Source organism: Leuciscus leuciscus (assembly GCF_965113295.1).
Source record: "Leuciscus leuciscus genome assembly, chromosome: 3".
In the NCBI taxonomy this organism is placed as follows: Eukaryota; Metazoa; Chordata; class Actinopteri; order Cypriniformes; family Leuciscidae; genus Leuciscus; species Leuciscus leuciscus.
In genome coordinates, this window is record NC_138727.1 from 46,962,925 (window position 1) to 46,979,388 (window position 16,464).

Here is a 16,464-nt window from a genome sequence, read left to right on the forward strand (position 1 = left end):
AATAAATAAATAAAAATAAACTTTTATCGACCATAAACTTTTGGAAATATTTTTTCTCAGTAAAAGCACTTGATATTATCTCACTTTTTGACGTCCTTCGCTTTTGTGGAGTGTGCGGACTCTTTTGAAGTGCCTCGCTTAAAAAAATACTAGCAATATACATTTATGGTGATTTTAGTGGTATTCTGTGCCTATCAACAGCCTGACATGCGGAAAAAAGCAGCATGGGCAATCTGCAAAATAACTTATTTTTCATTCCACATAAGAACCACTATCATAATCTGGAGAATGCTTTCAAAAGTTGGCATGAAACAGAAGATGCAATAGTCTTTTCTTCCCTACTGTGATGTATAGCCTATCCGAGTGAACGGCTTCTCAAACAAGAACAAAAGTTGGGCGCCGCTTGATTTTGTCCATGGGGAATTGATTGGATGGTTGTGATTTGCTATTGGTCAATCTCATGTGAGTGACAGGTTGCTCCGCCCTCACGCCAGTAAACACGTCATCAGAGAAGATATGTCGCTGCAAGAGGGAGAAAAAGTTAAAGATTACGAGGCACATTAATTAAAAATAATAATAATAATGCGCAAGCAGAAATCATTTATAATAAATACTCCATAAAAAATATTCCATTAAAAGAAAAAGAAGAAGAAGAATGTCCAATTTGATTGCATAGTTACCTTAAGCACTCGTAGTCTCTAGATACACGTGTTGGCACGGTTTCTGTACAGAGGCCACAGCGGCCTCCTTTCATCCTGGACCTTAACCGGCACAAACAAGACCCCCATAGTGCCAGAACAATGGTTTATGTCACAGGTGTCCAGAAGATTACAAGAGAGAGAAGACGGACTATCTGCTGTTTATGACGCGTCACCACCTAACTTCACATTCCGGGAAATTCAGAAGGGTCGTTGACGTATTATGGCAAGATGAACCTATGTTCTGCATTAATGCATTAGCGTGTTACTTTCTGGAAGTGTTTGGTCGAGGCTGTGTGAAATGCCTGCCTGTCGCCCTCAATCCATCAGGGCCGCGAGTCTCAACGGGAGTCTTCACTAATGAGCAGGGCTCGGAGTGAACCCGGAGCCCGGACCGCTGCAGTCCAGCACACCGCTGGAGGAACACGCATGTTATGGCTGTCTTTGTGCAATAACAACGCCAAACAATATTGGGGGAGGCCGGGGCTTGTTGTCACACTTTCTGGTTTAGTGAATATTCCTTAGAGTTATTGTGTTCCTGAAGTTAATTTTGCTTATAGTGTGAGTCATGTCACAAAAGGAGCGTGCAATTATTTGAAAAGAAATGCATTTGTTTGATGTATGAATGAAGTAATGATGAATATGAAGTTGGCAAAAGTTCTTCCACAAAAAAATATTCCATATACATTTTAAATATTTATTGGCTGTTTAAAGGCTTTTTAATTAAATAGTCAAACAATTGTATAAATTAATGAAACAGCAAGAACACAAACATTGGTCTGGCCTGTTGTAACGAATTGTGTAAAATTACAAAATATATAACACATGAGACAACTTGTGTAAAAAATAAAATAAAATTACCTTTCAGTTATGATTAACATTTAACTTGTTACCTCAGAGAAAATTTTGATTTGAGGACATAATTCACAACAACAAAAACTTTGTTTGAAATATGAAATAATAAAAAAGTTAACTATAAAGGTAACAAAATCCCTCTTCCACAACAGATCTTTATTAAAATATTGTATAGGCTGCAGCTTTTGTGAAAATATAACATACAAAATATCAAAACGGTTTGGCCTGTAATGAATTGTATAAAACTACAATATACATATAAACACCAGACAACTTTCAGTTATAAATAACCTTTCGCTTGTACCCCAGATATATATATATATATATATATATATATATATATAAAATAAAAAAATAGGCTATAATACAAAAATGCTTAGAGACAGTTTTTGAAATATATATTTTTTAAACACATTTGTGCAATTGGACATATGACTCAAAACCTGATCGTTAGTAAGCCCATGTGACAACTTGCCCCATTCTTGCCTGCACATTCACACATACTGTATGTAAACTGTTGCTGACTTTTTGCAGAGAGGAAATACTGTGTTTGAATGTTATTTGTGTGTCTGGATATAATGGTAGACGTCTGGGAGAGATGCAGAGATGATTCCTCACCTAAAGTCCCACCTCCTGACGGAGGAGGTGCGTTTGACCCGATGCAGGACCTCACACTCCTGTCAGAACATAAGAAACGACAGAAACACACGCAAGCTCCACTGGAACATCTTGGGAAATTATGCAGTGAAATATTTTACTCCTCTGAGGCTGAGGAGAAAAGGTAAGAACACGTGTAGTTTCATTTAGACATTGTCTTACATAAAGTTTATAGAATAGAGTCATTTATTGTTACTATTATTATTTATTGTAATACATTTATTGCAATACTGAGTATACAATATTGTAAAAAATAAAAAAGGAAATGTGTTGGAAATCGAATAACAGACTGTGGCAGAAATGCTTGTGTGTTTGTTTCTCATGCGAAATCTCGTGGAAAAATAAACACCTGTGCAGTTCAGCATGTTTTCCCGGGAATGGCGCGTTTATACCCACATTTACCTGCATCTGTGCCTCTGCCTCTTTTAGATGACAAAGCGCTTGTCCCATGGGATCCACAGCAGGATATCAGACATACGTTGATCCTCAACTAAATAAATAAAAACTCAAAAAGAACAATTTTATGTCACAGAGCCCTTATTGGACTGAAGGAGGCAGAGACGCCCCATCCCAAACAAAACTATCATTATGACCATACAGTTGGCTAATAGTTATTTTTTTATTTAAAGACTTTAATAATATCTACATTATGTAAACAAAAATCAAATATATAAAATTTCATTTTATATATATATATATATATATATATATATATATATATATATATATATATATATAAAATGAAATTTTATATATTTGATTTTAGTTTATATAAGGTGTGTATATGTATATATATGTAAACTTTATTTGTTTCAATAAAAAAATTCATATTTGCTAATACAGAAAAAAGAAAAAAGGTTTCCTTAGGAAGAAAAAAATAAGAGTATTTAGAAATAAAATTTCTTATTATTTTAAATGTATTGGATATTGAATTATTATGACTTATTTCAAATGTATTACATTTTTGTGGCCTATAATAAATGCTTATAATAACAAAGTATAATAATAAAATGGTTAAAATGGCATGAAACTCATTCAAATATGTTCATTAATACAGTATATATTCACATATGAATGAGCTTGAGCTACATGCTTAATAACAATATAATGCTGAATCTGTTAAGTATTACATTATTTTATTCTTTTAAAATCTATCCTTGCTTTCTTTGTTTTTTGTAATGCATTTAAAATTGTGTATCATATACATTTCTTTTTACAAAAAGTGTCTAACTATTTTTATTTATTTTTATTTTTATTTAACCTTTATTTATCCAGGTAAACTGTTTGAGAACCACTTCTTATTTACAAACATGACCTGACCAAAAGGCTACAGGAATAAATAAAAACATACTGTACAACTGTACACAGTCATACACATGACACATAGAACAAGCAATTTAATTAAAAAAAGGTAGACAACAAAGAAAAAAGAAAAAAAAGAATAAAGTGCTTAAGTATGTGTGTATAAATATGGTTCAGGATTATATACTAACATTTAAATGAATAATTTGAAACAATGCTTTATTGTGCACATACATGTTTTACATTGTACTTATATTTAAATAATACCTGCATGTAATTAAAGCTTGCGTAATTTCAGTAATTACATTAGTAATTACACTGCTGACCAGGGTTGCCAGGTTTGCGTAATATATTAACACCCTAATATAAAGTCTGATCAAAAATGTATCTTGACTTTCCTGCGGCGTGTTTCTGGAGACTTTAATCTTCTCTTTAAGCCTAGTTGTTCTCCAGTACGCTGTGACACACTGAGTTTGAGTGATGACGGTCACTTACACCGCCAGAGTGGCAAACGCGCGCTTCTGCGGCTTCTCCAAACTCCTGCTGGCCTGGAGGGGAAGCATCTATAAAGTCCTGTACAAAGAGTTCCTGGCTTTCTTCGCCATGTACACCGCAATCAGCATCACATACAGGTGTGTGTGTGTGTGTGTGTGTGTGTGTGTGTGTGTGTGTGTGTGTGTGTGTGTGTGTGTGCATGTGTTAATGTCCTCATCTGATGCTTTGATCGAGTCACATTTTATCTACATCATTTTCTTCTCCAGATTCTTCCTTGTGGACGATCAGAAGAGATACTTTGAAAAGCTTTCCATTTACTGCAACAACTACGCCAGTCTCATCCCGATGTCTTTCGTATTAGGTACGCACGTCCTGGGACAGCATAACCACTAAATTCAGTCAGTAATTTACACTACCGTTCAAAACTTACTGAGATTGATACCTTTTTTAAAATGTTTTTGTCTCTTCTGCTCACCAAGGCTGCATTTATTCATGCCGTAAAAACGGTAATATTGTGAAATATTATTGCAGGTTGAAATATGTATTTCTGAGTGAAAAACTGATGGACCTCTTGATGGAAATAACATTACAACATTAATTTCCATCAAGATGTGCATCCATTGTTGATGTTGTCAATGCAAGTCCGAAACTATGTAAAGTCTCCTCCAGCACATCCCAAAGACTTTCAATGAATTAAAGGTCTGGAAACCTTCAGAAATCATTCTAATATGATCATAACTGATACATTTCCCCCCAGTATTCTTAAATGGAAAGTTCAGAAGAACAGCATTTATTTGAAGTAGGAATCTTTTGTAACATTGTAAAGCCTTTACTATCAATTTAATGCATCATTGCTGAATAAGTGTTCATTTCTTCAAAAATAGCCTAATCTTACTGAAATCACAGAATTCATCAGTGATCACAGATGTTGTTTTCCCAACAAAAAATATGAGGATGATGTCAACAAGTTACAGGGATTTTAGCAGATGACAAGCATGCATAAAAAATAAAAAAAAACTTTTTATATCACACGCAGGGTTTTACGTGACATTAATAGTGAACCGCTGGTGGAGTCAGTACACCTCCATCCCGCTGCCGGACAGGATCATGTGCACGCTCTCCGGGGGCGTGCAGGGCGGGGACGAGCACGGCCGGCTTCTGAGACGCACGCTGATGCGCTACACCAGTCTGTCCGCGCTCCTGATCCTGCGCTCCGTCAGCACTGCCGTGTTCAAGAGATTCCCCACCATGGATCACGTAGTTGAAGCAGGTAACATGAGTTTACAACACTCTAACAACACAGTAGTAACTGCCTATAGAGAGACCAAGACTGCATTTTACACCTGCACACTAGGTGGCGCAACCCACCATTATTCAGCTGATCGGCCTGTTGTCTCTGACCACTGAGAAGAACTAGTGGTACCATTTAAGAAGAACATAAATGTTGCTGCATATCGCACGGCCACAAACTGTTAAGAAGCCCAGAAAAAGATATTAAAGGGTTAGTTCACCCAAAAATGAAAATTCTGTCAGTAATTACTCACCCTCATGTTGTTCCAACCGCGTAAGACCTTCGTTCATCTTCGGAACACAAATTAAGATATTTTTGATGAAATCTGAGAGCTGATCACTTCTCCATAGACTGCTAGGTGGCCCAAACTTGCTGGCCCAGAAAAGTTATTAAAGAGATCGTTAATATAGTCCAAGTGACTACAGTGGCTCAATCTTAAGTATATCAAGCGACGAGAATACTTTTTGTGCGCAAAAACAAACAAAAATAACGACTTTATTCCACTATTTATTTCCTTCTCTCTGGGCCTCGTAGTGTTTTTGCGCAGTGCGTCTGTGTTACACGTCACCACGTAGGCTCACTATTGGCCGACGGTAGTCATGTGTGTGATGCATGATGACGTATAACACAGACGCACAGCGCAAAAACACTACGAGTTTGGGCCACCTAGCAGTCTATGGAGAAGTGATCAGCTCTCAGATTTCATCAAAAATATCTTAATTTGTGTTCCGAAGATGAACGAAGGTCTTACGGGGTTTGAACAACATGAGGGTGAGTAATTACTGACAGAATTTTCATTTTTGGGTGAACTAACCCTTTAAACAAGATATTAAACTCACCATCGATTCCCATTTTCTCAGCAATTCCTAAATTACCACAGAACATATTTTTTGTCAATGTTTTTGTAGTCGCTGTGACTTTTATCAAAAAGTTCTTAGACACCAATGATAACAAGTATTGTTGTGTGTTCAAAATCGCCCCCTATACCCTCATTCACTATTCCCTACATGAGTCCACTAATATAGTCCACCTGAAGGAGTGAATGAAAACGAGTGAGTGAATTCAGACACTGAGTGCACCGGAAGTATGAATTGTGTGATACAGACAGATTACAAGACCCTTACAAGATAATACATCCAAAAATTGGTCAGAATTGCAAGATGTTAACTCAAAATTGGCAGGTATAAATCAGAATTGTGAGAAATTAAATAAGAATTGTGCATTATAAACACGTTTTTTGAGGAAAAAATCTGAATTCAGAGAAAATAATTTCTGAATTGCAAGATGTTAACTCAAAATTGGCAGGTATAAATCAGAATTGTGAGAAATTAAATAAGAATTGTGCATTATAAACACGTTTTTTGAGGAAAAAATCTGAATTCAGAGAAAATAATTTCTGAATTGCAAGATGTTAACTCAAAATTGAGTTGAGATAAACTTGGAATTGCAAGAAATAAAGTCAGAATTATGAGAAATAAATGAAGAATTCTGAGTAAAAATGGCAGAATTGCTTGTTTCTGCCACAGAATAAATAAATAAAGGTAATTGTGACTTTTTATCTCGCAATTATGACTTAACACCCAATGGCAAGTTTATATCTCACAATTCTGAGAATAAAAATGTCAGAATTGTAAGATAAAAAGTCGCAATTTCCTTTTAAATTGTTTTATTCCGTGGCAGAAACAAGCTTCCATAGTTAATATCTCACACACACACAAAAACGTAATATTAAACATTAAACATTAAAACATAATATTTCAGAATTAACTCAAAATTGGCAGGTATAAATTCAGAATAGTGAGAAATTAAAGGTATAGCGGAGGATCTTTCCAAATTTTAGATAAGACCCGCCCTCTCCACTTTTTGAAAAGTTTGATTGATTCACCAGAATGATTGACAATTAGGAGGACCAATAGTTTAGACTACCCACCAGGAAGTAAAACATCCTCCGCTATACCTTTAAATCAGAATTGTGCATTATAAACGTGCATTTCTGAGAGAAAAAAAGTCTGATTTCAGAAAAAAAATAATACCCAGAATTTCAAGATGGAAAAACTGCCAGATATAAACTTGGAATTGTGGGAAATAGTCAAAATTGTGAGTTTAAAAAAAGATCTTAATTACCTTTTTTATATTTTCATCCTCCGGCAGAAACTGACCTCCATAGAAACCTGACATTGAATAACATCTGTCTGTTTCTAGGTTTCATGACAAGAGAAGAGCGTAAGAAGTTTGAGAGTTTACACTCTCCCTATAACAAGTACTGGGTCCCGTGTGTGTGGTTCACTAACCTGGCCGCAGTCGCCCGCTGTGACGGCAGAATCAAAGATGATAATACTTATAAACTTCTACTGGAGGTAACTACGTTCAAAAGATCTTTGCAGGTTTTACATGACAGTATTTACCAAAGTAAGAACATTCAAATCAAAAGATTCGATGCCTAGTGTAAAAGCGAAGTGCATGTTTGAAAGGATAAATCACATTTTTTTCAATGTTGTTTTTGTAGGAGCTGAACAATTTCAGAGGGAAGTGCAGCATGCTTTTTCACTATGACATGATCAGCATACCATTGGTCTACACACAGGTCAGAGACATGCTTCAGATGAGAGAGACTGAAAGGGTTTTCATGGCATGTAATGGAATAATTGATATTTTTTTCCACCGCAGGTTGTGAGTCTGGCAGTGTACAGTTTCTTCCTGGTGTGTCTGATTGGCCGTCAGTTTCTGGACCCGGGTCAGGGTTACCCGGGTCACGACCTTGACCTTTACGTCCCCATCTTCACCCTTCTGCAGTTCTTTTTCTATGCTGGCTGGTTGAAGGTCAGGAATCAGAATCCCTAATATAATTTAAATATTAACTAGATGCCCCTCCCTTTTCATATATGACCCCGCCCACAAGTGTAAACATGAACCCAGTATCATTCCATGACTAATTGAATCAATATTTGTTTGTGTCATTGTGTAATTATTTCTCAGGTGGCAGAGCAGCTCATAAATCCATTTGGAGAGGATGATGATGACTTTGAGTCCAACTGGTTGATAGATAGAAACTTCCAGGTGCTACTTGCTGTTTACAGTACATCAAATTATATATTCGTTTCACACACAGTCACTATTGAGATATTCTCTCTGTATGCGTTTAAAAGGTGTCCATGATGGCGGTGGATGAGATGTATGGAGATTTGCCCGTGATGGAGCGAGATCGTTACTGGAATGATTCGAATCCTCGTCCGCCGTACACCGCCGCTACGCTCTTCGTGCTGCGCAAACCCTCTTTCCAAGGCTCCACCTTCGACATGGCGTCAGTGCTCACCAAACACAGATACACTCATCTTTTCAGGCCAGACAGTTTACTGTACCCCTCATCACGACTGCAAACAATAGCCCCTTTCACACATACAGTCTTTACTGGTAAATTACCGGCGGTTAAGAGATCGTCAACCTGTGTGTGAACAGGACCGTTTCAAAAAATATCGGTAGATCAGTTATGGCAATTTAACAGTAAGGGATGTTGTAAAATTACCTGTAAATTATCGGTATGATGCTGTGTGTGAACGCAGAATGAAGATTACCGGTATGAGTACGAAGTCAGAACGTGCTGATATAAGAAGTTTGCTTTGGGCCAATCAGAGAGCTCTTATGGAGATAACGTGATTACTCAGTGCTGTTTACAGTAAGCTCTGCTGCTTTTTAATCGTTTTTCTATGTACATATGCGCTAAATGAACATTTTTGACCGTTGCGCCACGTCTCTGAGCTTTTTCAACCTGTTGCACTCGAGACCCGGCCTTCTTTTCCTTCCATCAGTTCTGCGGTTCTTTTGGATACTATTATGTGCATCTCATGTTTTTAAGAGCAAACACGCTTTCTGTTTGATCTTCCCCTTACGCCTTTCACTTAGACGTAAATTTTTTGTCAAATTGAACAGATAGTGAAACTAAAGCGCTTCTCCTCATGTGGGCGGATGAAGACAACTGCGTTTAAAGCGTTTAAAGATCATTTCCGATGACTGACATCACAGAATTTACCGGTATTTTAGTGCTGATGTGAGAATGGTCTCTAACCGGTGAAAAGCCAAAACGCCGTTGCTTGTGTGAAATCGTGTAAATTTACTGGTAAAGTCATTACCGTTCATTTTACGGTAATTTACCGGGATTGCTGTGTGAAAATATAACATGGTGGATTACAGTCATAAATAGCTGCTACTCATTTAACTATGATTTTGAAAGGAATAGTTTGCACAAAAAAAAAAAAAAAAAGTGAAAAAAAAAAATAATCCAATGCTGGTTTATATATTTACGGTGCATTTTTTGTTGCATTACACTAGACAAATTTTTTTTTCTTTTAAATGAATACTTTTATTCAGCAAGGATGGATTAAATTGATCGAAAGTGACTGTAAAGAAAAATAATCTGTTCTTTTGAGCATTCTATTCATCAAAGAATCCTGAAAAAATAAGCAGCACAACTGTTTTCAACATTGATAATAATCCTGAATACTGAAGACTGGAGTAATGATCACAGGAATACAAAATATTTTTAATTGTCATCAAATTTGCACAATATTACTGTTTTACTGTATTTTTAATCAAATAAATGCAGCCTTGGTGAGCAGAAGAGACTTCTTTCAAAAACTAAATTTGTTTGTTAGAAATATTTTGTTGACAATTTTGTTGAAATAAATAATTTGTACATTTCAAATCCCCCAGAATTCCTAAAGAGGAGATGCATTTCCAGCCTCTGAAGGAGATTTCCGAGAACCTGGAGGAATCCGTGACGAGGACCCACAACCTCGCCCTCTTCAACCGGCTCCTCGGCTCCCCGTCTCCCACAGGCTTCATGAGCGGAGCCTTACGCCGCACCTCCGCCCAGCTGCACCGTTTGACCCGCTCCGTCAGTCCGGACCCCTCCTTCTCCGACGCTGAGGATGAGGATGAGGAAGAGGAGAGCGCGGGAACGGCCGGCTCCGTGCCGTCTGGACTCGGGTTGGACACCACAGAGAGCACCATCTGCAGCTTTGGAGGACCCGTCAGCACCTGTCCTCCGCTCTCAGGTGTGGAGTTCCTCCAGCAAGATGGAAGAGGTGAGGAGAAAAACGAGAGGATGCTGGAGAAAGACTCACTAGTGCCAAAAATCCCACCGCCCACAGCGCAGGCGTCAGCAGGGAGGAAGAGTCCTCTCGCTCTGGGACGAGTCAATTCTCATTTCTGTTCCTCAAACACCACCAACCGCTCTGTACCCGACTTGTACTCTTTCCAGCCTATCCGTGACCCGGCAAAGGTCATGACACCAAAACCCAATCCACCCAATAGCAAAGTAGAAGCAGTGTCTTTACTGACTGTCCCGTCGCTTGAAGTCTCAGCATTTCCGGAGAATTCAGTAAGAGAGCAGATGCTATAATGGCTGCCTTCTAATGGTCAAAGTCAGTGTGTGAGTGTAGGGTCAGAGGTCACAGGGTCGAGTAAGGTCAAGGAGTGACCAAATATTTGAGTAACATGATCGCTTTTGTGTTATTTCATATTGATACATGCAACCAGAAGGTTTGGATGCACTTGTCTGTAATTTGTTGGATTATAATACTTGGCAGATTATTTAAAAAATGTATTTTTAGATTCTTCTGAAAGTGAATGCTATGATAAAGTAATCATGTGACAGAACAATGATAATCAGCACTGAAACTGATCTAGTTTTCCTAGTTTCTTGAAAATAGAGTGAATGTCTACATAAAATAGCAACATGTGGTAAATAAGACTTAGTTTTCTGTTTTGAAAATATGAAAATAATGTGAAAGAATGACACAGGCAACTCTCTTATGAATATGAATAATAGCGTTCAGATGATTATTAGGTTTGATGTTGATTTGAACTGTTGGAAATAATCCTTATGAGTATTGCTGCATTGTAAGACTGGTGATTATATATATTAAAATAAAGTGTAATGCAAAAGAAACAACAGCAAATACAAATATGCAGTAAACATAAACCAGTTTTTATATTTACAGTATATAGTTTACTACAGAATGAATAAACGTTAAAGCAGCAGAAAGATTTGTAGGCTTACTTTAGGAACAGAAATATCTCTTAATAATGAAGTTATTAATATAATTGTTTACCAGGAATTACTGCACAACAGGGTTTTATGAGCTCATTATCAAGTTTATTAATCATTTTTATTAAAAGGAAAGTATTAACAGCTGTTCTTTGTAATAGCATTATATTGTCAAGTTACAAACAATGAAGAAACAGTTTATTAAATGAAATAAGCATTTTTTAAAGCAAAATAAGCGATGCAAATTTTTTATATATATTTGTTAGACATTGTAAAACTGAAACTAAGTTTCTGTAGATGATTGTTAGTAATATTTTTAAGAAAAACAAATTCTTTGTTTTCACACAAAATGTCATTTTTGTCTGAAGGAACTGTATTATAAATGAAATAATAAAACAAAAATATACATTTATAAAAAGCAGTTTATCACAGATTATCTTCAAAGACGGCAGGTACGTGTCCCAAGCATTGGTAGACTTTCAGGGAAACTATCAGGGCAACGATCTGGAAAACAGGGTTGAAGTTGAATATAAATATCATTTATGATCAATAATTGATTGCTGTTTTGAGTACAATGCTCTCTTAAAACACTCATCCCAGCTGATATATACTATATATACTAATATAGGCCTACAAGATGCCTGATTAAAAACTCTCAGAAAACAAACTAAAAATACAATCGCAATTTCAATCTTTGAATCGAATCATGCAAATCGGTTATAAACTAATAAAAAAATTCTGCAGTGGACCATTTCCCACTTTCTAATTGTTCAAAGTTTGGGAAGGTCAAGGGTCACATATTACCTCTATAATGCCGATCAGAAAGGACAAAGCTCCGGAAATGGGTACATTTTCATTCAGCAGCACATAAATGCAGCCTTTTACATTCTAAAACAGGAATGAAGGAGTTTCGTGAAAATGATGTATTTGTAAACTTTTTGCTGTGTAATTGGTCATGATAGGCAGTACCTCGTTCGCAGCTTTATCTTTTCCACATGGTGAATATTGACCACAGCATTGTGTGGGATATAATGACTGCTTCATTACAAAGGTTGAATTTGTGAAGTCATCATAGCCTTTGTATCCACAGCATTTCATCTAAAATTTGTAAATATGAACATTGTAATATTAGACGGAACACACAGCTGACATGCATGACTGTCTTACCTTGGTCATAGTTTCATTCCATATGCTGGTGATCGAAAGGTCTTGATTATAGTTCTTCTGAAGGCTTGTAACGAATTTGTCCTCTAAGCTGCTCAAAGATTTTTCTTTCTGTTAACGAGCAAAGGAAGCATTTGAATATAGACGTTCCTTATGGGAACATTATGCATAAGACAGGTTGCCCCGAGTTTAAGTTTCTTTCGCACCATATAACACAATCTATGATTTTTAAAATATGATTTTTTTTTTTTTTTTACAGAAAATCATTTGACTTAAAGTAGTATATCAGTACATTTTTACCACTGAATTGTCCTTCTTTTGGTCTGTAACAAACACTTGATTAACATCATGTTCTCTTTAATAAGGGTGTTAAATATATCTGAAATCATATTTACTCTCAAGTTATGTTAACTATTTAAAAATAACCACCCTGAAACGTTCTGGGGACGTTATGTTGTGGTTGCAAAAAAAGAAAACTTAAAAAGGACGTTCCTTGAACGTAATAACCAGAAAAATTACCAAACGGGAACCAAATACTGTGTTTTTCTGTGTTTGCTGGGTGGTTGGCACAGGGTTCATTTCTGCTTCAAATCTGAATTTGGTTTTTTTAAAAAGTGAAATGTGTTTGTCTTCTTGATTCACAGTCACAATTAATAATGTTTTGCCAGCCTTCATTGAAAATTGTGTCTCATTTGCTCTCACCACATTCTTGGGGAGGAGGATAAACACTGCCATGGGGACCTGGAGAATGAAGATGATGAGCACAATGACGAAAAACTGAAAAAGAACAGACAAATTACGTCAAGAAATTGAATCTCTACAATACCTTTTGTTTTCTGAAAATTGTCAGTCAGAAAAATGGCTTGACACTTTAAAACACTCACAACCAAGAGCATCCATCTTTTTTTCTTCAAAGTGCCAAAACAACCAACCACACCCATCAGAGCGAGGACGCATCCCAGAGCGATCAGCATCGGGCCGCCCATCGACATGATCGTGGCAAGAGTAGCAACATCAATCGTTTTAAACAAGTCAGTCTTGCTCTTCTTCATTTGTGACCATATACCGAGTCCTACAGTCCCGCCTCCACTCAACTACAGTGTGCGAAAGAGAAAAAGAAATTGTTTATTCGGAAGTGCTCATTCATCACCAGATTTCTCCATCTGTGGATTAAAAATATAAAGTATGTCCCCAACTATGGTCCCTCCAGTGAATCAACCATTAAATATCCACCGTACTTACAGTGAGGAACCCGTAGAAGGTGGAAGCCAGCTTTAAACATCCTGTCACCTTCATGGTTTTGTTTTTGTTGGTCTGTGGTACAAAAAAAAAGTGTCAGTTAAAACTAGACAAACTTTGCATGTTGTTTCAAAGTTTAGAAACCTTTGAAGCTTGACAGATAGAACGATAGATCGATTATAGAATGATATTACAACAAGATATATTTTGTATTGCTATCACACCTCACATGTTCCTCCTTAAAGGGATAGTTCACTTTGAAATAAAATTTTGGTATGTTTTAGCTTACCTCAAGGGCATCCAAGATGTAGGTGTCTTTTTTTCCGCAGTAGTTTCAATTTTTATATTTTTAGGTCAAACCGTTCTTGTCTGTCAGTCATATAATGCAGGTCTATGGTCATTATCTCAAAGAGTATGCACAGAGTCCAAATTAAAACAATTCCCCATCGTCCAAATTAAACAATTCCCTATCGTAAGTACACATTGATGGCCTAAGACACGAAACGAGCGGTTTGTGTGAGAAAACGAACAGTATTTATATCGTTTTTACCTCTTGAACACAGTCACGTCCAAGTGATCTGAGGGCGCGGGCGCATCCTGCTGTGTGACGTCACGTGTACGCAGACTGGTGCATAGATATATACACTAGATGTCGCCTTGGCTACTGCAGTTCATTGGAAACCGTAGCCAAGGCGATATCTATATATGTATATATCTATGCACACGTCACACAGCAGGATGCGAGCGCACACTCAGATCACTTGGACGTGGCTGTGTTCAAGAGGTAAAAACGATATAAATACTGTTCGTTTTCTCACACAAACCGCTCGTTTCGTGTCTTAGGCCATCAATGTGTACTTACGATAGGGAATTGTTTAATTTGGACGACGGGGAATTGTTTTAATTTGGACTCTGTGCATGCTCTTTGAGGTAGTGACCATAGACCTGCATTATATGACTGACAGACAAGAACGGTTTGACCTAAAAATATCAAAATTGAAACTACTGCGGAAAAAAAGACACCTACATCTTGGATGCCCTTGAGATAAGCTAAAACATACCAAAATTTAATTTCAAAGTGAACTATCCCTTTAAGATGACATTTACTTGCAGTGGAGAAGCTGGTCACATTCACACAGCAGCAGAATACGGCTGTCAGTCCTGTATTCGAATACGGTAACGTTCACACACAGTTCGGCTATTTACGGGAGTGACAACCGCATTCTATAATGAACTCACACCAGTTTTCATTCCTTTTGGGCGGGTTTGAGTCGGCTTTGGGCTGGAAATTTTTCTGGTACCTGGCAACCCTGGGCGGTTGAGCAAAATCTGGGCTGTTTTGGGGTCATTTGGGCGGTTTTCTAACAAATACATTTTATAGTCTAATTGGTTAATAAACAAAACTCAAGTGTGCATTTACTCCGTTAAATCAGTCATCATGACTTTATTAAACACAGGCCCACCGCAGAGTCGGCTGGCGTTGGTGTGGACGTCGTGATGGGTAAGTGGAGCGCCACATGCCCTTTGACTAACTAACCCATTGTCTTCCTGTTGACATTTCAGTCTGTGATTATGTTTCACAAGATTTCTTCCTCCTCCTTGGCACCTTCAGCCATCTTTTAAGGTTTGATAGTTGAATAAGAAATCTCAGTTCCCCTCCATTAATCAGAAACTAATTTACAAGAACATCTTATGTTAGTTTAGTTTAGTACATTCAATTTGTTAATTTTTACCAAAAAAATGCCATATTCAGTTCAGCTCAGCTTTACTCAAGTCAGAACTAGCTCTCATTTACAGATTTTAAGCTATTCCCCTGGTGTTCTTTGTATTTTCTTAGGTGGATTTCTGATCATCTTTAGGGTAATTGACATAAGTCAATCAGTTTCCTTCAGTGATTTTACACATCAGAAACTAATTCTAACACAATTAAAAAAATGTTTCATCCATCCATCCTTTATGATTATAATACATGGAGATGTTTATAGGCTCATATTAATTGAGACAACATGGACATTTTGTACTTCTAAAAAAAGTCGTTTTTCACACCGCAGGAACAAGTAGGCGAACTGCTATTTTTTTCCCACCTTTTTTCAGTTCGCCTACATATTCCTGCTGTGTATATATATATATATATACTGTATATATACTGTATATATATATATATATATATATATATATATATATATAAATAATGTAAAATAAAATACAACAAAATAATGTTCACATATATGTCAAATCCAGGCAAAGAAATTCCTTTTCTGTCAAGGGAACTCTCATTTGAGGGACCTTATAGGATCCAAACTTTTTATACAGGCAGAAAGACATACTCACATCAATGGGATGCGGCTTGACGGACCTTCAGCAGTATCAAACAGTTCCAGATGATGTTAGGATAGATGTGTTTGTTCTAGCGGCTCTCAAACATTCTCACCACATCCACCCTCATAGAGTTTTTATACTCATGCAACACTCACGCAAACACACATTTCTTCTAGAAGTGTTAAGTGCTCACCACCAACAATGAACAAGGTTCATGCAAAGGAAATTCTGTTGCACTCACAGTAACCACAAAGGTACAAAGACGTCACCATTTTGATGTCCGCATCAAATTAAATTTACAAAAGTAATTTTAGATACATAAAAACCAAGTTAAATGCAAGTGTCTACTTTAATATTTCAAATAACTTCTGTGAACTTTGTAGTGTAATGGTCCGGAC

The 16,464-nt window shown here is 36.9% G+C and overlaps 2 protein-coding genes across 3 annotated transcripts; one reads left to right on the top strand and one right to left on the bottom strand.

Annotated features, from left to right (window-relative positions):
- The first annotated feature begins 2,220 nt into the window (after positions 1-2,220).
- On the top strand, positions 2,221-10,796 carry best2 (bestrophin 2). Its single transcript, XM_082164214.1, has 10 exons — positions 2,221-2,334; positions 3,950-4,144; positions 4,274-4,368; positions 5,044-5,277; positions 7,501-7,655; positions 7,805-7,882; positions 7,966-8,118; positions 8,275-8,355; positions 8,445-8,599; positions 10,006-10,796. Exons 2-10 carry the CDS (start codon positions 3,993-3,995, stop codon positions 10,694-10,696), a joined length of 1,794 nt encoding a protein of 597 aa, XP_082020340.1. The 5' UTR covers positions 2,221-2,334; positions 3,950-3,992; the 3' UTR covers positions 10,697-10,796.
- A 98-nt stretch (positions 10,797-10,894) lies between these two features.
- Positions 10,895-16,317, bottom strand: LOC309494815 (tetraspanin-1-like). Of its 2 annotated transcripts, none has more exons than XM_082164255.1 (8): positions 16,079-16,317; positions 13,751-13,822; positions 13,393-13,602; positions 13,211-13,285; positions 12,512-12,619; positions 12,314-12,442; positions 12,149-12,232; positions 10,895-11,848 (listed from the first exon to the last, which is right to left on the bottom strand). In XM_082164255.1, the coding sequence occupies exons 2-8, from the start codon at positions 13,802-13,804 to the stop codon at positions 11,771-11,773; spliced, it is 738 nt and encodes a 245-aa protein (XP_082020381.1). In that variant the 5' UTR covers positions 13,805-13,822; positions 16,079-16,317; the 3' UTR covers positions 10,895-11,770. The 2 variants fall into 2 exon arrangements, with proteins under 2 accessions (XP_082020381.1, XP_082020382.1); XM_082164256.1 differs by lacking the exon at positions 16,079-16,317 and adding an exon at positions 14,855-15,742 and having other exon boundaries at positions 13,751-14,002.
- Between the last annotated feature and the right edge of the window lie 147 nt (positions 16,318-16,464).